We start from the raw sequence: 25,397 nt of genomic DNA, 5'->3' as shown, positions 1-25,397 counted from the left end.
TCCACCTCTCCCTGCATGGTGTCTGATGCTTCAGCCTCTGCTTGTGTCACACTACCAGCAGGTGTATTCTAAGCCTGTCTGCTGGCATCACAGGCATATAATCCCCTTAGTCACCCTTCACACACACGCATGACCACGCTCGGGCTGACGATCACAGCAGCGCTCTGCACATGCGAACGCTACCTCGGGAAAGAAAACGTGACGCGTCTCTTTAGTGATTCAAAACCAAGCAACAGTAAAAAAAAAAGTTCTTTACTTGACAATTTAGCCAACAATAAGTTTAGATGTCAAAATGGGCTCTTAAAAAATGCACTGAACAATCTCAACATTCATAAGAAAAATAGTGTTTTATGGATGTAACCTGAGCCTCGTGGTGAAAACGGTCCTTTTCTGTTCACTGACCTGCTGGTTTATCATGAAAGGGTTTTTGTCCTGATCTACATTAAAGAATTATGTTCAGGCGTCAGCTTCATACTGAATGAGAGCGACGTCAACAGATTAAGCTCTGTAAGAAGCTGTCAGGTAATCAGAAATGATTTAAAAACAAACCTAAATAAATGCAGGCCTTTAAATAACAAATGGTACATATTTTATTTTTATTAAAAAAATATTTCAAGTAAAAATGTTTTGTCATTTAACTAATCACTCTAAACAAAATAATATGCTTTTTTAAAATAGATTTAAATATTTATAAACTAAATTTCACCTTAACTCACCAAAACTCATTCAGGACACAAGTGCAAAGCTATTAGAGAATAATGAAATCTGTACTTAGTGAATTATACAAACCAGCTGTTACAGCATTAAACAAACCTTCAGAAAACAGCGTTATCTCTGTAACATGAGCTTTATGGATGGAGAACAAAGGCAGAAACGGGCACAGCACGAGCAGATGCGCCTTTAACTCGACAGCTTTGAGTTCAAGTTAAGAATCTGTCACGTTGAGGAATCAGTTTGGTTGATGAGCAACGTTCCTGACGGTGCTACGTGGGGAACGTCGTGTATTGACCTGCAGCTTGAACACAGTGTTCCAAGGCCTCTTGAAGCTCCATTAACTTGGTCCCTCCCACCCTGAGCTTCTCCCTGGGAATACGAGAAAACAGAGAAAGACATGAGTACAGAGAAGGGAGTGGCATCCACCTCTCTCACACAGCTTTGCCTGTATGGTTTAATTAGATCCACTAATAGAGCCACTAAAGCGGACTTGTTCACTTTATAATCCAGAGGCAGATATTAACCCTTCAACTACACTTTCCTGTCGTTCGGCTTTTACACAAAGTACACGGAGACTGAAAGGCTGGGATGGAAAACAGATCGATGAGTGAATTTTGAGTTATAAGATAAGCGTTCAGTGTTGTGAAACTGGAGGATGTGCAGAACATCCACCAGGATCAGGTGACCCTGAATCCTCCCTTAGTTATGCTGCAACAGGTGTAGGCTACTGGGGGAGTCCCATGATGCACTGGGTGTTTCTTCTTCACTCACTATGTGTCAACAGACCTCTCTGCACTGAATCATACTTGTTATTAACCTCTGTATCTCTTCCACAGCATGTCTTTCTTCTCTCACACCAACCAATCACAGCAGATGGCCCCGCCCCTCCCTGAGCCTGGTTCTGCCGGAGGTTTCTTCCTGTTAAAAGGGAGTTTTTCCTTCCCACTGTCGCCAAAGTGCTTGCTCATAGGGGTGATATGATTGATGGTTTTTTTTCTGTATGTATTATTGTAGGGTCGACCTTACAATATAAAGCGCCTGTATAAATAAAATTGAATTGAACATTTCAACAGAAAGGTGTCAAACGTACGGCACTTTGGTCACAGGAATGCACTCTCCACCAGTACACAGTGTTTAAGATGGGCTAAGCTTTACAAAAGGAACCTTGTGTGTGACACTTTTTCTCTCAGGAGAGATGCCATCCATCCCACTCTGGATGGAGCAGCTCTCATTTCTAGAAATCTGGCCAAATTTATTAAAACCCCCAAAATGTGACTATCCAGAGCTGGGAGCAGAAAGCAGAGTTGCAGTCTTCAATGCCTCTCTGCAGCTTCCCTCCTCCTGTTATCCCCTAAACCCATCCCCTTAGAGACTGCGTCAGCTCTCAAAAAGACAAAAAAACAAACTAAAAACCAGCAACAAACAACTTAAACATAAAACCCTGAGAACCCCGCTCCAGAAATGTCTCTTAGTGTGCGACAAGGAGTTGAGAGCGGACAACGATCTAATCTCCAAAAAGCCTGTGGCTAATGAAATGTTTTAAGCCTGATCGTGTCAATGGGAATGGAGGTCAAGTTGAGATCTGGAAGATCGCAGCACTTTTCAAGAAAACTGCTCACAGGACAGCAAGAAAGGAAAACCTGTTTCACTTAAAAAGACCTGGAAGCACAGTCGGGCATGGCGCTGCACCGTTCTTATCTGCGGCATAAATACGACCTTCATGGAAGAGTCATTGGGAAAAGTCTGTTCCTGTGACCTCCCCATAAAAGTCTGCAAATGAGCATTGAAACAAGCCTGTGGACTGATGAACTAAACAACAGGAGTCTCTAAGGGCCCTGAGTAAAGACGTTGCAGCAAGTGGCACAGGGAACATTTCAGTGGTGAGATGAAGAATGGTTTGTAGGTAAACAACGACAGTTAAACACTTCTGATCACAACACTACGGATGATCCTACCAAACCTGATAATTCACAAGGTGTTGTCTCTAGAAACAAAAGCTAAAGGTTTAGACACGTCCTCGCCGTCCACCAGCAGAACGTTTCATCATCATCAGGTGACGTCTTCAGTCTCAGCTGACTGCAGGTTTCCAACCTTATAAACAGGACATTTGCACACTGACTGACACCAGCACCACTGAATGAACAATGGGCTCTGAGGTCAGTTCCTTGATTATTAATATGCAAATTGTCATGATCATTGATCAGCAACCATTGATCAAAGACCACTGATCAATGGCCATGAGTACCATTCACATTGCTCCTTCAGTGGGTTAGTTTCAGTCTTTGCACTGCAGCCCTCCACCCCCCAAAAAACCCCTAAATAACCCGAAGGCACTCAAAACCTTTAAAAGCTGACAGTCACCTAACAGAGTGGTGCCGTGCACACACCACGAGGTGCCCCAACGTTTGCTTAAGGCTCTTTTTCCTATTTGTAATTTTGAAACTGTGAAAGTTGAAGTTAGAAATAATCAACACGTCGTCTTGAATTGATGCCTGAAAATGAAACCGAACATGGCACCGTGTGGATGAATCCAGACTTTTCTACGCTAACAGTTTGATCACTGAACTTTGGATGTGCTGATCGCACTCGCCACTCACAACAGACAATCCTGCTTCTGTGTACACGGCAGCTTCCAGAAGGTCTGGATTTCACTGGCAGCTATTTAAGCACATTTCCCTCAGCTGAGCTAATTTTTTTTGGTAACACTGCTACAGTACAGCACATCCAGGCAGTTGCAAATGCACATAACGAGGGTTCGGCATGCACAGACATGCAAACTGGCTGCTGAAATCTTGGCAACAGCTGCTTAGCAGCGGAGACGCTGAGGGAGCTTGTTGCTCGTTGGCCTTTTTTCTTTGTTTTCACTAGATGATTGTGCAACTGCAGGAAGGAGAGGAATCTGCTGACTGCTATCCATCCACTTCCCGTCCCTCACCCCAGGGTGCAGCTGTGTGTTTTTGGAGCCTGTGGAAATGGGTACAGGCTGCTCCCAGGATGTGCTGATTGGTGGCAACTGGGCTGGTTTTGCATTCCAGAGCGCGCCATGGACAGACAAGCTTCCCTCAAAGTGTTTCCACTGACAAACTACTGCGACACGTTTGTCACATCGACAGTGTGTACACAGGGAAGGGCTGCTGTGTTACATAACAGCCTACATGTGTTTGACAGGTAGTTAATGCATGTCCCCGGGAGACACTAATGATTTGCACTCAACTGAAAATAGGACCACGTGATGATGTGATGTTCTAAAGCAGAGCATCATGTGATTAGCAGGAGCAGAAAGCCTCCGATTGTATTCCATCCCCTCTGATGGCGCTAAGAACATTTAGGATCTTGCATCTGAGCAAAAAGCATCACAACAGTAACAATAAAGACGAAAATGGTTGCATTTATATCCATGTTTCCCTTTTCCCCTCACCGGTCCTGCCAACAAGCACAGAGAAATCTTTCTTTGTCACTGTGATGCGGACAAAGAATTCTAATTACTGATCAATAAGAAGATTTTTTAAAGTGTCCGATGAACATAAAGAGCAAGCGAAGGCGGTGCGTTCAAATTAATGCAACACATGAAAACAAAGATTCATATTTCACTAACATCAGGCACGAGAGGGCGAAATAAAAGCTTCTATTACTGAAGGAGACCGATCTGCCTTATCAGACACACAGCAGCACTCGAGTATAATGAACAGAAAGTTAACTAATGGAACGCCCGAGGCTTTCTTGTGCTGAACGATGTGCTGTTCCCCACAGGCTTACGAAACGGCAGAGCGGCGTTTCCCTCTGGATGCTCCGTGTGACCGAGTTACATAAAACTAATGTGTAAATTTCATGACATGAGACGACGCCAGAAGGAGCCACCGCTAAATCTGTCGAGTGAGTCAGCGTATTATGCCAGAAACGATATGAAAGTTAAACATGGACGTGGCTAATGCGTGAACAAGCACTCTGTGATAACAGAGTCATTCGATTATCAGCTGCGGTAACCAACAGCCACGCTGCTCTGCACTAAAAGCCATCGGGCATCAACCTGACGGCACGTCTGCGAGTGAAAAATAATCCAGGTGTGGTGTCATCATCAGACCGATGACTCCATGAAAACAAAACAGATGTTTTCAAACAAGAGCAGAAGCAGGGCTGTGTGGATTTGAATATTTCTTGGAGCTGAGTGGATTTCAACAGAAGGCAAACTGAGCTGAGTCGCAGGACATCACATTCATTCAGTAACAGGACTGGAAGTTACAATCCCTGATAATTGGAGAAGGTCTTCAGGTATTGCTGTTATGAGGAAATGCAGCCCAGAAACGTTACCAGCGAGACACATCGTCGTGTGCCTCAACTTCACAGGGTGTTTCGGTCTTTCACCCAAAATAATCTGCCATTTTTACCTTCCTTGGTTAGCTTTAGGGATTAGCTGCATCGGTCAACTAGCACTCAAATGCTTCCTCAATTGCATCCTCCCACGCTACCAGCAGCTCAAAATCTGCCAAACATTTGCCTCTTTGTTCAAAATCTAGATGTCTTTCAGAAGCACATGTGACTGCCCACAAGCTCTGTGCTCGATTTGCACAATATCCTTTCTTACTAAACACACAATGGCATTCCTATATCACATAACAGAAAGCAGTACCCTTATTCCTGGTGCTTCTGTGCCAGTGCAGAGTAACAGACCTATCACTGATTATTTTTAAATGTGTTTTATAGTGTTATAAAAAGTATGTTATCGAGAACGATAAGCAACACAGAACACGTTTTATTTAACCTGACACAGTAAAATCTTATCAGCTGAAACCAGCGCCTCCCAAGGCCTTATATAACTCGTGACATAATACCACTGCACTCAACAAAGAAATCAAATATTTAACACTGCGCTCGCTAAGTGAAGTCCTAGATTGGTTCACGGCGAATGTAACAAATAAAACATTTAGGATCAAAACAAAGAGCCTGTCAGTGACGATCTGTGGCAACAAAAGCCAGAACGATGCGACTGCCAAGTGCCTGCAGAGCTCTTCTGGGAAGTGACACGGCACAAGCTGCCTTTAAACACTAAATAAAACATCTGACTTCACATGATTATTCCAGGCAAGAAAGTCACTGAAATACAGGAAAGTCATCTGATAATGCTCTCAGCTCTGATGACACAATAAGCAAGATCACAAAACGAGCCATTTTTCTCTCTCAACAGGTGATCCAGGAGTTTTTTTTTTCTTTTTTTTAAGTTTCCTTTCTCACTGTCCCACTTCCCCTCTGTTTTTCTGTTCCTTCATCTTTCTTTCTCCCTTTCCTGTCCCTCAGTCATGTCTGTCCCGTCTGTAACAACTGAAAATAAAATAAAATAAATAATAACAACAAAGGTCGATCAAATGGATCAATACAGTAAGGCCGTGATGATCCACTTGGTAAAGTAAATCCATTGGGTCTCCTTGTTGGCCTTCAGACAACAATTCTGACGGCAAAAAAACCAAACATCAAAAAAACCAAACGAAAAAACCTCGAGTCATCTCGGCCTCAAAAATTTCAGCACTTGTCCCAAAATCTCATCTTGAAAATTGATGATAGTGTCATAAATTGAGTCTCGTGTAAAAGAGATAACAAAGATTGAGGAACATAGCCAGAATCAGACGAATCCTTCAAGTAGCTCGGTGTCCACATCTCCTCAGACCTGACATGGGCTGCCCACATTCAGGTCCAGACCAAAAAGGCTAGGCAGCGCCTGTATCACCTACGACAACTGAGGAAGTTCAGGGTCTCTCCAGAGATCCTCAGGATCTTCTATACAGGCGCTGTGGAGAGCATCCTCACACAGAACATGACATCGTGGTTTGGGAACAGCTGTGTGAAGGACCAAAAAGCTCTCCAGAGAGTGATCCGTACAGCAGAACGCTGCTGCAGGATTGCTCTCTCCCCGCTTCAGGACACCTACACCAGGAGATGCCGGACTAGAGCAGATACTGAAGGACCCGTCCCATCCAGGCAACAAACTGTTCCAACTTCTGCAATCTGGTAGAAGGTTCCGCATCTTCCGGGCAAGGACAGAGAGACTCAAGAGGAGCTTCTATCCCCAAGCCATCCAGATGATGTACAGAAATCACCTGCTTGCTGCATACATGCTACTACTGCACATTCACCTAATGTATATATTATATATAATGTTCTCCCTCTCTCGCTCTCCGATCTCAGGACTCTGGCCTTCTAAAGGTTCCTAGAGCCAGAAAATCTGAGAGCGTGCTTTTTCTTTTCATGCCCGTTTCTATGGAACAACCTCCCTCAAGATATTAGGCAGGCATGCTGTGTGGAGGTTTTTAAAACTAAGTTGAAGACACATTTGTTCACCCTATCTTAATTCTATGGCTTTTAGTTTTTAAATTTTTACTGTTTTTTACTTGTATTGCCGTGTATCGCTTTTATTTTATTTATCTCTGTAGTTTCAAATAGTTGTACAGCACTGTTTGAAAGTGCTTTATAAATAAAGTTATTATTACCCACCAGTCTACCGCTGTTCACAGCGCTTTTTCTTTTTCACTTAAATGACCTCGGACAAGAAAGCCTGTTTTTTCTGTTGTTCAATACTGAAGAAATTTAAACTTTATATGCAGAACATTGTAGAATGTTTTTAAGGTTATCTGCTATAAAAAGCCAGACCAGGAAAATCTCCTTCATGTTTTTCTGTGTTTTATTCTCAGTTACTTTCACACAAAGGCCTCTGCTGTGATGTTCACAATTCTGAAGAAGTCAGTGCTGATAAATGATCAGAATTATAATATTTCTGACTGTCTGAGGCTAAGTTGAATCGAATCAGGACTTTGAAAACCGGAATCGAATGGATTATAGAAATCAGTGATGATACGCAGCCCTAGTGAGCAGCCTAGGCACGACAGAAGTGGATGTAGCTGTAATAGGAAAAGAACTATTGCTAACTTTTCTGTTAAGGCCTGATCCGTCTGAAATTCATAGCCAGTGCTCTGACACGGTGTCATCAATCTTTGAATGCTGAAAAAGCACAGTGTATCCAGAAAAACACATTATATTATATAAATTATTATAACATTTGTGTGCGCCTAACTTTTGTGCCGGTACGCCTAACTTTTTAAAGTTAGGCGTACCGGTACGCCCATGGCAAAAAGTTAGTCTAGAGCCCTGTTATTATTATTATTATTATCTATATGAGGGGTGGGGAACTCCAGGACTCGGTGCCGGTGTCCTGCAGCTTTTAGACGTGTCCTTGATCCAACACAGCTGATTTAAATGGCTAAATGACCCCCCCATGTCTTGCAGTTCTCTAGAGGCCTGTTAATGAACTAATCATCTCATTCAGGTGTGCTGACCCAGGGTGAGATCCTGCAGGACACCGGCCCTCCCCTGATCCATAAATGTTCAATAGACTGAAGACAAACAAAACCAATCCTAATAACAGTGACGGCTGGAGTGATGTCACGATCTGAGAAACCTTTTGAGAGTCAGGCAGCAGTGTTAAACAAATAACTGACGGTTGAATACGTAAAACTGTGGCTTGTTTCCATGGTAGCTGACATCACAATGGACTGACGGGTGTAGTGATTCTGCTTGTTTCTGTGGCTGAGTTTTCACGTAAGATTAAAGTCTGTTTATTAAAACTTTAAAAATACAAGCAGAAGTTGAATAAATCCATCTGACATAGTGATAAAATAATGTACGTGTGTATAAGACACCTCACAGCTTAAACACTCTCAACCACGTTGAAGGTTACAAGCAGACAAAAACGGTCCAAAATCTGTGACGTAATGATGACATTTATATCCTATAATATGTTCCCTTTATAACAGTTTATGATGGGCATTTAAGATTGATGAGATAATCTCAGAGAAAGCGTAAATGTAAAGCTCATGTGTCACGTTACACGATATAAAAGGAGGGCAGAGGTTGCTCTGTGCGTAGTCCTGAACTTAGCCCTTTGCTCAGCACTTCATCAGGCTCCTTGAAAGTCCGACCTACTTCAAATTTACATCTCAACAGATAACAGTGAGATAGAGCTCAGGTTAAAATAAGCTCTTGAATCCAAAGGCAGCTTAATGAGGTGACACAAAACTCAATTCACTTGTGACCCTTCTTTTACTCTATGAGACTGCACAGGAGCACTGCTACATCTCCAAGATTCAAATGAAGCCGCCGGGTTACTAAACACTGATCTCCTGTTAAGGCTTCACCCTGTGAGACGCGTGTAGTTATGGCTCTGCAACTGACAAGGACACGCTAACTGCACCGATAAGCTAGCAGCTTAGTGGTTGCTAAGGTATGGCTAACAGATTTTTCCCCAAGGAAATATATTAACAATGAGTTGCACGACTGTTTGGAAATGTTGGCATGACACAGTCATTGTAACAGCTACTCGCCTGGACACGCTGCAACAAAGAGCGCAAGAATTTCGAGAACATGCTTGAATACAATACCTGGTAAGAAGAAAGTTATAGCTAATGGCACGCATCACTGAGTATGTGCGCAGCCACGTCACGCTTTTACCAAGCTCCAAAGCAGCCATTTACATTTAACAATAAAAATACAGTTATGTTATGTAGATGAATATTCCCTACCTGTAGTCCGGCTGTGAAAAACAGTCGAGCAGGCTTTTGGCGGTTAACCTGGAATTCTCAGTTACTATCTGAAACAGAAAGCAGTTTATCTGAGCTAAAAGAAAACAGCACATTAAGAAGCGCTTAGCATGGCAAAGTCCAGTGCATCTAATTGTGTACCAATAATTGTCATATGCCACTGACATTGTTGGAGTTGATGATGCTGAGCAGTGTCTGGACTTCTTCTAAGCCGGGAGCTGATAACAAGACACTGAAAACAGAAAAACACAATGTTAGAACTGATCTCTGTTACAAGAAAGTCCCACTGGGATCGATACGTTTCAGTTTTGATTAGCCAGCTCAGGGTTGGGGCCCTGGAGTCTGTCCTCTAACACAGAGGCAGCAGCGCTGTCACAATTTAGTGTCACGAGTTAACCGTCCATGCGTTCACATGGCTGTGAAAGGAAACCACAGCACACACCCCTATTTCACGACGGCAGCCTATAAAGCACACACAGCAGTGAGTCCCTGGACCTGTACAGCGCGTTACATGATTTCAACAAAGTAATATCTGAATAAAGGCTAAATATCAAAAGGAAAAACAAACGCTCGGGTTCATGAACCATCACAAAAAGCCCCCCAGAAACACTGTGTGCGCAACCCAAAGGCCCAGCGCTCGTCTCTGACAGGTTTGAACTGATTTTATGGCCAAAGGGAGACGACCACCAAATATTTGGAGGATGGTTTTAACCGGTGTGTAATGTTCTTCTGCGATTGCACGAATTTGCTCAGATTAAAACTGTGCCAGACAAAATGAGTTTGCAGTTCCATGTATTATCCGCGCATTCATCCACAACCGTGCATCTGCATAAAATGCAAACCCGCACTGTCATTAAGTGCATTACTCTGACGCACACGGGGATAATGCAGAGCGAGAAACAAGAAGACAGCAAGGAACGGCAGCAGAGCAACGAGGGTGGAAGGATAGGAAATAGGAGAAAATGATAGGAAATGACAGTGTCCTAAATTATCCATATCTAGTGTCTGCAGAATGAGAAAAATGAAAAAGAGGAAGACGGCGCGATAGCGTGCATGGAATGACTCATAGCTCTGCTCAAACACATGAAAATGAGCCCGGCTGTCTCCTAGGCAACCATGTTCGTGCAGCCCAATACACACATGCATGCGTACGGACTGGCGCAGATTTACACACAAACACGCAGATTCCTGCTAATAATAATCCACAGGAATGCAAATCCTGCAGTGATTCATATTTATAATATTTGTCATGCTGGCAGACATCAAGTTTAAGATTGTTTAATCGTGACCTGACTCGACATGCTTCACACTAATGTGGAAATGCATTCACAGCAATATCACTCAGTGTGACAGAAGTTCCCATTTTTGTTTCCAGCTTTTCTCTGGACTGAAAGCACTCGTGTTATTCGGCCATTATGCATATTCTGGTATGTCCTTCTTAGATGTTTACAGACAGTATCCCATCTGATGAATTCACTGTGTGTTTACTTTACTATCTATTTAAAGTGGCTCTTATTAGCCTCGCACACGCCCACGGGTACGCACGGACGCCGCAGCTGCAAACTCGAGAGAAAGCAGGATTATCGGAGTGTTCGAAAAGGACGCCGCTGTGGCACAACGTGTCAGGAGGCTTTTGTACAATGTTATCTGCAGCTTCACCAGATCATATATTAGACGTGATGTAATATCTGGTAACGAAGTCCCACCATTCAAAAACAATAAAAACAGACGAGCTCGGAGGGTTAAATGGTTTGAGGGGCTTTCAGGATATCGCACTGTGAGAAGTTTCATATACTTTAAAACAGCAGATTGTTTTATGTCACCACAAACACCGCGTCACTACCAGAGCAAAAGCTTTTCTACACTGTTTTTGTATCTGACACCAGGCTGAACATCAGGAGACACCTCGACCTTTGGATGGCAGCGGTTTATTGTTACCTTCCCTCAAAGAGACCCAAATGTCACACTGAATGCTGTCCGGGAAATAGATAACAAATAATTGTCACTTTTTGTGTCCCACGCACAGAAGCGAGGTGGGATTAACGAGGTTGACACCGAGCTACGAGTCACAACTCTGGGAAACGGAAGCGGTCAAATGGAAATCGGCGATTCTTAACTTTGTTATGTCCACAAGCTCTTCCTACTGCACAGCGTGAAATGTCTTCCGTGAAAAAGCGCTGTTGTTGAATTTTCCGAGTGGAACCGAGTGAATGGAAAACAAATTAAAAGCACGTGACTGCAGCCGCATCGCTGCAGACGACTGTGATGATTCGTGTTATGTAAACGTGAGAACAAACTAAAGACTGACTCGGGTCGTTCCCAGTGCGATAAGAACACGCTTCTTACATGTGAACATACCACACGCTGACAATGCAGGCACAAGAAGTGCATTCTAGACATTTTTCTTAGAGTTCGTACCAGAAACTTCCCGCTACACTGAAGCACAGGCTGCTGCGTCATGGGAAAGGCGATAAGGCAAAGCTACAAGGTCACGGAGATTACAGCCTGCGCTACGGTGCCGAATGAAGCCCGAGAGCAATGACAGCATAAAACACATGCGCACAGGAAGGAGAGGGGTGGCCGTTTAAAGGACTTCTTCGAAAAGCTACTTGTTGAGGCAAAGGTGAGACACACCTGTGAAAACATGAGGAAAGCGTGACAGGTTAAGCAAGATCACACTCCTCTGTGGAGGTTACCGAAAGACACGGATCCAGATGTACCTGTAAGATTTGTGAAACGGTGACTGTGACGCACACACCTAAAATCTAAAGAAGCAACAGGAAGGGGCCTCCAGTGGTATTTTTTTAACTGACGTGACATACCTGCTGAAAGCTTGGAGCAGCTGCGAGACCATGGAGGACAGTTTGTGCAAGCAGGCCAAGGCATCCTGTGGTGGTGGAGCAGCTCCCTCTGGCTGAAGGCACTGCCTGGTGTGAGGGTCAAAGCCCAGAGCTTTGAACACCTCCAAGCTAAAACAAAACAGAAAGCAAAAGATTTCAGGGGGTCGGCAGAACGGAAAGAAAAACAAGACACACTTCAAAATAAACTCCAAAGTGTGTTTTTGTCCTGGCAAAATCACACTTTTTGTAATTCCTCCACAATTGGAACCACTTGGCTCTCACACTATCATCATAGTACGGTGCTGCTGCAGAATACGCTAACTTCTGAACTGATGGTGACATAGTTATTTAAATAAATCCAAGCATATGTGCTAGTAAGTAATCCTAATATGGCACCTGCAGTATAATCCCAACACTCCAATAACAAACATGCCCACCTTAGTTGACACACGTGAGACCAGATCCTCTCAAAGACGGCCCACACTTCCTGGTGAGAGTCTCCGTTATCGTCATCGTCATTCATGACAACGTCGCAGGCGGGAGATTCTCCCCCCGTAGGAGGATTTGGCTGAGAAACAATACGAAAAATACGTTTCAAACAAAAAAACTCAAATTGCTATGTTTAATAAGAAAATGGGTAATGCTTAGCTCGTTATCAGACTTTAAAAATACTTCCCTTACAATATACGTGACACAAACAGACACAACCATGATACAACATACACAAAAACCCATTAAGTCTTCAAATGCGCTCGAGCTGACCTGAGGTCGTAGCTTGTTCAAAATGTCGTCCAGTACAGCGACTGCTCGTGGAACGCGCTTTGAACTTCTCGAAAAAGCGTTCACAAGCTCTTTGGCATCTTGAACGACCTCTGAGATGGCTTCACGCTCCACCGTTTCACCTGAGAAAACACGCACGCATGCATGCAGTCTGCCCATCAGCTGACTGCACATAAAGGTTAATCTCACCTAACTAAAATGTGCTAAATGAATGAAGCTAAATGAACTCTGTTTTACGTCACGTAACAAAAACTGAACTATTATGAAAGTGAGCTCTGCTGCAGAGCTGCTGTGTTCCTGTTATAGTCAGGTGGAAACCTATAGACGCGCAGACTGACAGGGAGCTTGCATGTGCACATACTGTGCAAGAAAACATACATCCACACATAGAAGAAGGTTTACAGCACGTCAACATTTTACACAATAAACACATTATTTTCTATAAATATGAAGGTCAGAGTCAGAGACTCCGCTGCCCTCTCTGCAGAGCAGAGCGTCGCCTCCATCCTCAAAGACCCCACACACCCCCAACACGGACTGTTCACACTTCTGCCCTCCAGACGAAGGTTTAGGAGTGTGAAACCCAGAACGTCCGGACTCAACAGCTCCTTCTTCCCCCCTGCTGTCAGACTCCTGAACAGCTGACCTACCTCAACTGCAATTTGCATGTCAGACACTTTGCACATTAAGCTCCGTGTACATCCATCTACATCAACATCTCCACACTTGTCTTCCCTGACTTATTTTGTACTCATTTATTTATCTTCCATTATTTTTTATCTTTATTTATCTTGTTCTTTTAAAAATCCTTTACCTAACTTGGCATTTGTGTATGGACAGCAAAGGAAACAAACAAAGTAAATTCTTTACAGCAACAGCTACACATCTATCAGGACGCTTATCCTTCCATTTCCAGCTGTAGCCCTAACAGTGAGAATATTGTTACCTTACAGATGTGTATGAAGACAGTCTGTCCTCACAAACACAGCTGTTTTTAAAAAACAAACATCTAATCACCATAATGCTTTCCCTAAACCTGACCACAACCCAATTGTAACCCTGACACTAAAACCACATTTTGGGGACCAGGATTTTGGTCTCCATAACAGCTGTTGGTCCCCCCAAGTATACTAAACTTCCACAAAGATATGAATACACGCTCACACACACACACACACACAAAAACACACACACACACACACACACACACACACACACACACACACACACACACACACACCCTTCTTAGGGGATACCAGAAAATCACATGCAGTACTTTTCCACTCCCAGATTTGTTCTTAGCCTCAGATACAGTCCATCCAGCCTTCACTTCCTCCTTCTGCTCGCCCTTCTCTCAGCTTCCTGGCACAGAGCCAGGCTGCGTGGTACCAAGAAATCAAGCATGTGAACCAAGGATACACAAACACGCACAAAAACACACAGCAAGGACAAAACCACACTGTTTAATCTATTAACATTCTTGCCTGGATTAAAAATTATTGGGCAGCTAAACACAGGTGGACACAGAGCATGAGAAACAGAGACACACACACACACACACACACACACACACACATTCAGCACTGTGAGAATACACAAAGGGGATCCAGCAGTAAGACCCAGAAGTGCTGCAGTGGGCGACTCAGCATCTTTCTGACCCACATTTCCGTCTCCTACTTTAGCAAATGACCTGATTCTGCACGCAGTTCTTTAGGGTTCTAGCACAGTGCAGGGCGGACAACATCACACCCCCACGGTGGACGGCTTACATTCGAGGGATGACTCAGTATTTCACCACCGCTCTCTGCCAAGGTGCAGGGAAAGCACCGTTTTCTATACAAATAATGCAGAGTATCGGAAATTGGACATTTCATCGCCTAACAATGTAACTTTTTGCATAACTGATGAGCTAATAATCAGCTCGTCAGTTTCAAACATTGCTTATATGGCAAACTGACTATCAGAAGCTTCAGTTTATAACATTGAAATGACTACAGAGCTACAATAATTATATAGTATTTGCCTTTATACACATTAAATTCTGCTGTTTACTCTCAGGGGAATATGGACACAAGCTCCTAGGAAACTGTCGTCATCATGTTTTCATCTAGAATGTCTGATTCTATCAAGCCTGCGAGATCCAAGAAACAGACGTTATGTCCTTCACAACAATGCTGCCTGTTAAATCTTCAAATCACCACACAAGACTCCAAAATAAGGCTAATAACAGACTCACTATTCGTAACCACTGAGTATATAAGAGTATATTTTCACCTATATTTGTGCTTACCGGAGTTGAAAAATTTGATGAGCTTTAAAACAGTTTGCTCCTTCCTCCGATGGGTGAGGTGGCCAAAAACAGCAATCCAGTGCTTTTTTATACACTGTAAGACATCCTGAAGTGTCCACGGTGGCTTTAAATAAACGATCTGTTAATGCAAAGAATGATATCATGAACCAATTACTTACATTACAGTTTTATTTACAGAATGAACGTGTCACTTATGAGGAGCTCATCAATCACCGTACCCATATCTAAAGTAACTTCTTATATTATAACAGCATATTGATACAACCTAACATTTAACTAATGAACCTGTGTTTTTAGTGTCAGTGATGTGAAATTCCCCATATTTATTTATTTTACCTCAAGCCAGAGGTCATCATAAGCAGCCTTCATCTCCACTTGCAAAACGTCAGACAGCACCTCCCTCAGACAGTCTTCTAATGCAGAAATGCATCTGCTGAGGTCCCTTAGTGTCCTCTCCTCGTCTCCTTCACTGAGCTGCTTGCTTTCTGTGATCAGTTACATACAAGTATTTTATATGTTTGAGTGATTTTAGGCAGTAGATACAGAGCACATACGAGTAAATGACTAGAAATGAACATCTGTAATACTAACTCTGTGTACTTCTTGTGTACAGTTAATATAAGAAGGGAGGGAAGGAAAACAGGAAGTGCATGTGTTGCGGGGGATTCCTAGTACATAGATAGTATGTGCCATTAACTACTGCATGATGATGAAGCAACACATTAACCTCCAGCTCACCTTTGTGTAGGACTCCCACATAAAAGCCCGCTTTCTTTTGACCATGTGGCTGAACCGGTGGGCACCTCGTGCTCAGCGTTGGTGATAAGACCTGAGGGTTATTGCTCGGTGGCACAGAAGCCTGAATGCCTCCAGTGATCTGAAGGCCATGTCTGGATCTCCCAACCTCTGCCTCCAAGTCAGTCTTGCAGAGTGCCTTCACCCCACTCAGGAGGGCTTTACTGCACAGATTCTTATCATTGCTGAAGATGACAGAATAGAAGCATGTTTTTAATCAGGGGGCAGTGATAAGGCATTAAGACTATTTATTTTCACAGACATCCACACTCATTATCAATTCACTGTGCGACACTGAAGCGCTGTCTGCCCGCTAATTTGATTTAGCAAAACAATCGATGACTACAGCAGGAAACAGCGCCGTGAAATAGGTCAAAATGATGAAAACAAAACAAAATAGCTGCGTCATAAAATCGGAGCCAATAAGTTGCTAAACTAAACTCACATTCCCGTGCTCAGCACATCTATTCTTTGCCAATAGCTGTCTGGCCCTCGCTTTCTTTCTCTCATCCCAACTGGAACTATCTGGCTGGACCCACTCACAGTCACATGCATGTGCATTATCAGCAGAGGACACACTCTGCAGCAGCAGCAGTTTACTGTAGGGGGGGAGGAGGGATAACTCACGTGCATAAGGTGAGAGCACACTCTGGGTACAGCCTCTGGTACTGCAGGCAGCACTGCAGCACTCTGTCATCGTTATTCTCAGCAGTCAGACCATCTGCATACAAGGGGAGACAGACAGGAAGAGAGAGAGGGACAGAAGGACAAGACATGACGCTGTTAAACACCAGGAGGACTCAACAATGAAAACACAAGATGGAGAATTCATGCCTGTTTTAAAAGAGATACTGAAGGCGTAGAGGCTCCAAAATAAACCCAAAACATTTCTTCCTCATCTCCTTTGTCAGATCTTGTTTAAAATGTAACAAAATATCGACACAGCAATGAATGCACGGATACAATGTGCCCTTGAGATATTTACAATGTATATTATGGTGACTAATTTCTTGAGAAAGAGTTCAGCATTAGTGCCACCTAGTGTCTGTGCAGAGGAGTCAAGCAATGACAAAACACAGTCCCGACCAAAAGTTTCAGACCACTTGAAAAATGGCAAAAAAATCATATTTTGCATGGTTGGATGTTAACAAGGTTCCAAGTGGAGTTTCATCATGCAACAAGAAGAAGTTAGGGCACCTCCTCCACTGTGGCACGTGGAAAACATCTCAGGTGGGATCTGCTTGTCATGCTGGTAACATTGGAACGGTTACGTTCCTTTGTAATGGATAGAAGGTTTTCATGTGCTCGCTGTTGTTGAGGGTGACGGTGACATTTATTTATTTATCAAGTCAACAATTCACCCAACAGCCTATCAGGCAGCTCTCACATGGGCTAATGGATGTGTAATAGAGACAAAGTTTCCACTCACTGCTGCTCTCTGCGGCCTGCTGCATAGATTGGCCCCACAGCCGAGGTTCCCGGCTCTTCAAACACTTGTAAATGTAAGAGATGGCTGGAGTCGCCAGGTGGGCCACGGAGCCTGACAGGCCTCTTCCCATTTTTAGGGAGTCCATCTCCTGAAGCACCACCCAGGGGATGACGATAATGGGGAAGCCCAGGCCTAACAGAACATGAAGTAAACACAGAGCAAGCAGACAGTACTGATTAGTTTATCCATAAAAATACAATCTGACAATGTGGAAGCGATCATAACGTTTTTTTAAAATTAAAATTTTCTCTTCAGTTCTCTTGCAACTGTATTGATCCTGGAATGAAATCATTCTTTGGGAGCAGATGCGTGATCATAGAGTCTAAAAACTAAATTATGTTATGTTAGGGAAAGCAAAAATGCAATACGCTGTTCTATGGAGACAATTTTCAAGATAAAAGGCTAAATACACTGCTTGAAGATAACGTAAGCATTTAACTCATGACTGAAAAAATCTTAACAACATGAAATATTATAAATCATTCTACAAAACACCGTTAGTATTAGTTACTGCTTTAATAGCAAATTATAGCGTGAAACACCTCCGAGGCCATGACAGCGGATCTTTTTCACATAATCCAGGTGACTGAGGAGAATGTTTGTGTCGAGAACAAGGATTAGGTCCTGCTGAGACGAGTTTCTGCCTGTGAAGAAAAAAAACATTGGATTGAATCAAGTAATTTCTTGGTTATTTTTAAATGATCAAAACAATAAATAAAATAACACAAAAAATAATATTACTTTCCACATAATTGTTTTGTGGAAACTCGATTTCAGAAACTACTTAAGACTAACTTGAGCTGAGCATCTCAGTTGTCTTATCAGTTATCCATTTTGTTATATTAATAACTAAATCCATAAGTCAGATGTTAAAATATATAAATCAGATGCTTATATCGTAATCTTTATGTGTCACACAAGGATTAATTAAAAAAAGTCAAACCATGGATCAAGTTACGAGTGGGTTAGATGTGTTAAATTGCTTCTGCCACAAGTTGAAAGTTTGGGCTTTTATTTCAGTTTTGTCACTTACAGATGTTTGAATTAGTGAGTTGAAAGTTGACATACTTAATTGAAATTTTGAAACAATAACCAAAAACTCCTCAAAGTGTGATTTAAAATTTAACACATGATGAGTGTACAAAATTGGGACGTCTTTAGGAAAGAGACGACGCTTACGTACCTGCAGGTCCTTCTTCGGGACAATCTATGTCCATAGCGGTGAGTTCCCCGTAGCTCTTCAGGACATTCACCTCCAATCTCTTCTCAGAGCGGGCAAGATGCAGCTCTTCAACCACCTGTATCTGTGGAAAAGCCATCCATTTAAAAACAAACATCTATCCTTCAGTTCTTTCTTACTGTTTTAAATGAGTGATCCCAAAAGGCTGATTCTGTTCATGTGGACAATATGAACTGAAACCAGCCCACTGAACGATTGTTCATTCGGTGGGCTGGTTTATTGTGGAAATGTACTGTTGATAAGGTTGGGAAAACCTGCAGTCGGCTGAGACTGAAGAAGTCACTTGGATGACTCCCACTGAAGACGCTAGGTCCAGATGACTGAGCATGGATCAACATTAAATGAGTGATGTTACCTGGTCAGTGTTGGTATCAGGTGTCTGCGGGAGCTGCCCATACCCAGAAGGCCTGCCATCAAATTTTAACCTTGGTTTAAGATCTGAGCAACTTTGGGTTCGTTGCATAGCTAGAATTAATCGTTAAGAACTTCCGGTTCTTAACGACAGGCTTTGTTTTGTTTTGTCCCTGTATGGTTTAAACGAGGCTAATCTTCTTATAATAGTGGAGACTGCTTTTAAATATGGAAACGGGGATAGTCACAAGAAGTAAGAGAGTCACAACTCCGACAGATGAGGAAACAGAAAAGCCACGTGGATTGGAGCTACTCTCCTGACCCAAGGTTAGCCACGGAGGGCATGGATACAGCTGAGCCCACCCTCCTGAATATCCTGAAAGAGCTACGCGACTTCAGAAAAGACAACAACCAACAACAGGCGGATATTAAACGTGAGTTAAGAGGAGTTGATGCTAGAGTGGAAGAGGCAGAGGGACGAATGAAGAGACTGAGACGGCGCTACAGGCGGCATCGTCATTAAATAAGAGACGGGACGTCAAGCTAGCCTAGAAGCAGCGCGCAGAGACAACCTTTGGATATATGGAATATGTGAAGATTAAGAAAGGGCCGACATAATTACATGTTTGGACAATTAATTGAAAAACACGCTGGGCTTTCCCAGTGACCAGACAGCACATTGCGCTTTGACCGCGAAAAGCCCCGATCCATTGTGAAGTTTGGGGACTCCCATACGAAAGAAGATGTTCTTTGGAGCGCATGGCAGAAGAAGGAGGTGCTCTATGAAGGGTACGATTTTTGCGGACCACGACTACCCTAATGAGGTCTTCAAAAGACGCAACGAATATCACCGCGCGAAAACCCCACAGCAACCCGACAGCAGGAAGAGATTCAGTTGCCGTCCGCTTGGCGCACGGCGCACGGTCACCAAGCCGGAGTGACGCCTGATCATACGCAAGAAAGCCAACGCATCCGCTGCAGAGAAGCTTCGGATGTTCAGGAGAGATACTGACGACTGAAGAGTTCAGATTGTTTTACAAATCTGATATTACATCATGGTTATGGTCACATTACTTAGTAGAGTCGTTAACTCGGCTTCTTACTTCTCTTTTCTCTCTCTCTATTTGTAAGAACTGTGGAGTTTTTTAAAAATATATAACTATGTTCAAAAATTAGATCCTGAGTCAGGATGTTAGACACAAACTTGTTAGGGTGTAGAAGGCTCGTTTCTTCTTGGAAGGACTATTTTTGTTTTTATTGTATTTTTCCTAATCTCTGTTTTTATTCAATGTTTGAGTTCATTATTTTTTCTGAGGGAGAGAAACTGTCCATGCACAAGTTTAAAGAAAAGCATTTAGCACATTTTCACCATACGATCATGCAGGACATCAAGATGGTCTCATTTAATGTAAAAGGGGCTCAAGTCTGGTTAAAGAAGTAAGATATTATCGAAAATAAAACGTGCAGCATCAGAACGTGAGAAGCTGAAAAGAATGGGTTACAAAAGGGCATACTACTCGTCTTCTAAAAATGGACTGATGAGGGTAGTTGTGATATTAACATCACAAAAAGTACAATTTGAGTACATTTCTGAGGCCTATTAAGAAGGGAGGCATATAGTAATCTCAGGGAAGATCAACAGTGTAGTGATAAGCATTTGTAATGTCTGCTCCTCTTCTTATATATAGAGCCACTTGCACAATGGTTAAGACAGAGAGAAAGTATTAAAGGTATTCATATAAGTGGAGAAGACCACGAAGTGGCCCTATATGCAGATGATGGTGTATTTATATCTGAGCCTAATAAAACATTCTAATGGTTCTCGATAATGTGCCAGGATTTGCTTTGGAATTGATGATGACTGAACTTTACCACGGGACACTGATGTGAAATTTACCTTTGAGCTGCTTTCCGAGGCACTGTGTTTGGCTGAAGTGGAAGACTTCTTTAAGATGGAGGCAGAAGACGTGTTTGCATCATCTTTATAGAAACTTCTTTGGGGCTTTAACTCCTTTTTTTCATGCTTTTGACACATCTCTATAGCAGAGGTGGAGGAGGTAGGTTTGCTGGTCTTGATATACCTGCTGTGATTTCCAGTCCTCGGTGGGTCCTCAGTTCTGCAGTTCCTCTTCTGCACATCCTGCCTTGGTTCTTTCACTTCAGCAGAAACTAAACTGGGACCCACTCGAGGCTTGTTTAATTTGGACTGGCTCCTCTGGGAAGACTTTTCATCGAACCCACCTTTAGACTTCGTTTCTGTTCTCTGAGGGACTGCACCTGCACTGAGTTTTGAGTATCCTCTTTCCACAATGTCGCTTCCAGTGACAGTTTTATCTTTCCCTGAAACATAATTCTTTGCTTTACTGGAGCAATGATCCCCATGGAATGCCACAAAGTCTGGTTTGGATTTTGCATATTGTCTGTCCTTATTAATGGGTTTCTGCTCTGTTGCTTGTGTTTTTGCCAGTCTGTAGACAGGTTTTTTGATCTGCCGGGTGCTTTGGGAGTCATCTTTAACAGAAGAAGAAACGGATTTTTCCTTGTCCTTTTTACAGCTAGATTTTGAAGAATAAAAAGAAACGACGCTGTAAGAACTTTTTTTTTTAATAATATAAAAACACGATTAATTTCCAGTTAAAAAAATGCAGAAATAAATAAATGGTTATGTAAATTCCATCAAACCTTTTCTGACTCTTTAAAACTTCTTTCCTCTTGGCGGTTTTGTAACTGTTGCTTGCATATTGTCCTCTGGATATCTGATAACATAAAAAACATGAAACATTTTGTGAAATGCAACAATTAAGGCAGACTACAGCTGAAATAAAAGCAATAAAAGAAATTTTTATTTTTTCTTGATATTTTTTACATGAGGGACTTCTTGTTTTTAGGAAAACTTTGTAATATTCCAGTGCCCTGTCACTCCTATTCTGAACGTTTTTGTCATGATAGTGCTTAGTTATGCTGCACATGTCGAAACCAATTTTGTCTCCAAACTGCTCAACCTGAGCCGTTTCTCTGATATACTCTTCCCAATTCAAATCAAATCAAATCAAATCACTTTTATTGTCACATCACATGTGCAGGTACATTGGTACAGCACATGCGAGTGAAATTCTTGTGTGCGAGCTTCACAAGCAACAGAGTTGTGCAAAATACAATAACATAAACAGGCAAAATATACGAATGGCTAAATCTGAAACTAATAAATATATGTACAATATATAATAGTATATGCAAAAAAAAATTTTTCTGGATGTGTATACTAAATGTTTTTCTACGTGTGTGTGTGTGTATACACATATTTTACAAATTAAATAGAGTCAACAATAAATAAAATATATAAAAATATACAGAGTTGAGACATGTGCAAAACAGTGGCATTAATGTACAGTATGTAGTGCATAATGTTGAAGTTCCAATTCTTATCCCTTCCGATGAAAATCTTAGGAACCTTTAACTCTGGCACCTCCAGCCACGCCTCCTGTCTTGTCCTAGTGCCACTGGGAATTGGGATGCAGTTTTCGTCGCCCTAAACCAAACCCAAACACCCACTATCTTCATGCTGCCTCCCCTCACCAGCTGGAAGCTTCAGGGCCAAAGTTGGAACAACAAATTCTCCCAGATTACAAGACGGCTCTGCCTCATCATCTTACTTCCTCAAGGTCACCTGCGTCGACTTCAGGATTGTTGACTTTTTCTTAAAAAGAGGTGAAAGGGCACTCTCTCTTTCTCGAGTTGAATACATGCTCCACACACATGTTCTCAAACTGCTCTCCCATCAGGAGCTCAGTCTGGGTGAAGTTATTTTTTCTCCCCTCCTTAATGCCTTCATTTCATCTCGCCTTGACTTTTGTAATAGTCTTTACTCTGGCGTCAGTCTGTCATCAGGGTTAGATCAAATGCTCCTAGCTGTCCCAAGGTCCAGATTAAAGCACAGAGGAGATCGAGCCTTTGCTGTGACTGCTCCTGAACTGTGGAACAAACTGCCCCTCACATCAGGACCTCCCCAACATTGGACACTTTCAAAACCCTTTGAAAACCCACTTTTATGGCTTCCTTGGCTTTTAAATCAAAATGAGTTTGGACTACTTTTATTTATCTTATTTCTTACTCAAACTTACTCTCTCTGCACTCTCTCTTCACCTCTCTTGTGCGTTATCCCTCGATTTGGATGGTTAACCCAGGCATGTAAACTCATCCAGCGTCACTCTTACATCCCTCTCACTAACACACACGTATTGTGGAAAATATATTTTTATACAACAGGGCTTTTATTAGTGACATATTAACCTAGAAGCTATTGAACGTGCAAAGCTTAGGGCCTTAGAAGAAACGTTCTGCTTGTAACTTGCATACGTGCCTGCTCAGCAAAGGTTAGTACAGTATGTACTCAGGATGTGCCACAGATGAGTATGAAGAGAACAGCACAGCGGGAAACACCTGAAGTGTAAGACAGCTGAGACAGCTCTTTAAGTCTTACAGAAGCTTGTCAATAAAGGAAGTGTATCTAAGTGCAACTGATGCATGTTAGGATATATGCTTATGAAGGGGCTGAACCCTGATATATAAAAACAGTATGCTGTGTGCTACCTAGTTGAGATCTATGCAGAGGATGACACTGTATACATCTCCCACGCGTGTGTTCAATAAATCATTGTTGTGACTGGACAGTATTCATGTCATGTAGCAGCAAAGTCAACTACAGTACACAAACGCTGTAACCTTACCCTCTCGTCTTCTTCACTTGAGGACGAAGACGACTTCTTGTGCTTTCTCTTTTTGGCCTTTTTAGGCATTTTCCTGGGAAGGCAATGTTAAAGAGGAAATAACGTTTCCGGTTAATATAAACACAAAAATCAAGCTTGATTTAAAGCAACACGTCACCCTGACATAAAACGAAACTAAACTAAAAGACGCATTTTACTCTCTTAAACGCGTCCTAATACTATAAAATATTGCCGCGTTAAGCCGAGTGTTAAACTCGTAACTCACAGCAGTCTAAAGTTAAATGTTACCGTTAGCTCGTTAAATCTCGTACACGAAGAAGAAGCAGCAGCAAACTGCAGCCGTACACGCTACATGTCGTCCTTACTGTCTGAAGAGGTCGCTTTCGTTGTTTCAGGGACATAAAGTAAGTCAAATGTGAGCAAACGTCACATTCCTACACAGCTCAGTTTCCCTACCCCAGAGCCGACTGTTTTCCAAAACATCCGCAGCGCTTCCGGCTTTTCTTCTTCTACTGCGAACATTTTTTCTCAGTTGCTACGTGACTGCCACAGACTGGACGGGAGAGCTGCGCGTGCGTTTGTTGCTCCTGGAGCGTTTCGTGAAAAGATTAATGCCATGCTCCACAAATTGGCTGTTTGGAGGCCTCTCATAAACGACCTAATGTTTTATGTGTCTTTCTTTTTCTTTTTTTATTGAAAAAGCTCTCATCGCTGCCCCTGGGTCTGACCCTCTGTCTCCATCCCCTGCTCTGTTGTTTTTGACTAGTTTGAGCTTGTGACTCTTTCTTATTTAGAGGATGTGGTTGGCCATCTGAGACCAAATGATCCTGCCCCTCCACGATTTTTTTAAGGAGATGTTGCCTAGCATAGGGCAGGGTTTTGTCAAACACCAGTTTAATATCCGAAGTTGTCCCTGCTAATTTTTAGCATGCAGTACAACCTCTGCTCAAGAAACCTGCCCTGGACCACACTGTATTGGCTAACTACAGGCCTATCTCCAAGCTGCCTTTTCTGTCTAAAATTATAGAGAAAATGTATATTCCTAATTGATTGGTTGTTTCGATGAGAATGGTATCTTGGAGATTTAGTGATAGCTTCGTTACCTATGATTCTTGTAATCATGTTGTTCTTGTCCTCCTTGGCCTAGCAGCTGCTTTTGCCACTGTAGACCACAACATTTTACTGTCTCGTTTACACCATCTTGCAGGCATTCGTGGTACTACTTTGAATTGGTTTGAGTCTTATTTGTCTGACATAACTTTTAGTGTTAACTTTTTAAGGGTATGAGTAATTTTCTGCTGCTCTTCAGGGCTCAATTTTAGGGCCCCTGGATTTCCCTTGTATTTACAGCTTTTGGGAGCCATGCATAGAAGGGATGGAATAGCCTTCCACTGGTATGCCGACAACTGCCAGATTTATCTGCCTCTGAAGCAGAAAGATGCTTTATCTGTTAAACTGCTTTTGGCATTTCTAGAGGATATAAATGGTAAATGGCCTGTATTTATATAGCGCTTTTCTAGTCCCTAAGGACCCCAAAGCGCTTTACATATCCAGTCATCCACCCATTC

At 42.5% G+C, this 25,397-nt stretch overlaps 1 protein-coding gene across 5 annotated transcripts; it reads right to left on the bottom strand.

Annotated features, from left to right (window-relative positions):
• Window positions 1-248: 248 nt before the first annotated feature.
• swt1 (SWT1 RNA endoribonuclease homolog) lies at window positions 249-24,518 on the bottom strand. Of its 5 annotated transcripts, none has more exons than XM_082511074.1 (17): window positions 24,286-24,518; window positions 23,830-23,902; window positions 21,785-21,858; window positions 21,000-21,657; window positions 18,695-18,815; window positions 18,054-18,155; window positions 17,452-17,643; window positions 16,650-16,743; window positions 15,966-16,207; window positions 15,564-15,712; window positions 15,207-15,345; window positions 12,899-13,038; window positions 12,574-12,704; window positions 12,119-12,265; window positions 9,462-9,528; window positions 9,279-9,346; window positions 249-1,083 (listed from the first exon to the last, which is right to left on the bottom strand). In XM_082511074.1, the coding sequence occupies exons 2-17, from the start codon at window positions 23,896-23,898 to the stop codon at window positions 984-986; spliced, it is 2,493 nt and encodes an 830-aa protein (XP_082367200.1). In that variant the 5' UTR covers window positions 23,899-23,902; window positions 24,286-24,518; the 3' UTR covers window positions 249-983. The 5 variants fall into 5 exon arrangements, with proteins under 5 accessions (XP_082367200.1, XP_082367196.1, XP_082367199.1 ...); XM_082511070.1 differs by having other exon boundaries at window positions 24,175-24,351; XM_082511073.1 differs by lacking the exon at window positions 24,286-24,518 and adding an exon at window positions 24,195-24,283.
• Window positions 24,519-25,397: the final 879 nt, after the last annotated feature.

This window comes from Aulonocara stuartgranti, assembly GCF_965226115.1.
Source record: "Aulonocara stuartgranti genome assembly, chromosome: 17".
In the NCBI taxonomy this organism is placed as follows: Eukaryota; Metazoa; Chordata; class Actinopteri; order Cichliformes; family Cichlidae; genus Aulonocara; species Aulonocara stuartgranti.
The sequence above is the reverse complement of the archived record's forward strand: the minus strand, read 5'-3'. Positions and strand labels throughout refer to the sequence as shown.

What these genes read in the sequence shown, in the direction of transcription:
- swt1 (XM_082511070.1), bottom strand. Translation starts at nt 24,230, where the DNA reads ATGTCCCTGAAACAACGAAAGCGACCTCTTCAGACAGTAAGGACGACA. An exon ending in TCTCACGTGTGTCAACTAAG is followed by an intron (nt 12,266 to 12,573) that starts GTGGGCATGTTT and finishes GTTTTGTTTTAG; the next exon opens with CTTGGAGGTGTTCAAAGCTC. An exon ending in TTTTCACAGCCGGACTACAG is followed by an intron (nt 1,084 to 9,278) that starts GTAGGGAATATT and finishes TCGTATTCCCAG; the next exon opens with GGAGAAGCTCAGGGTGGGAG.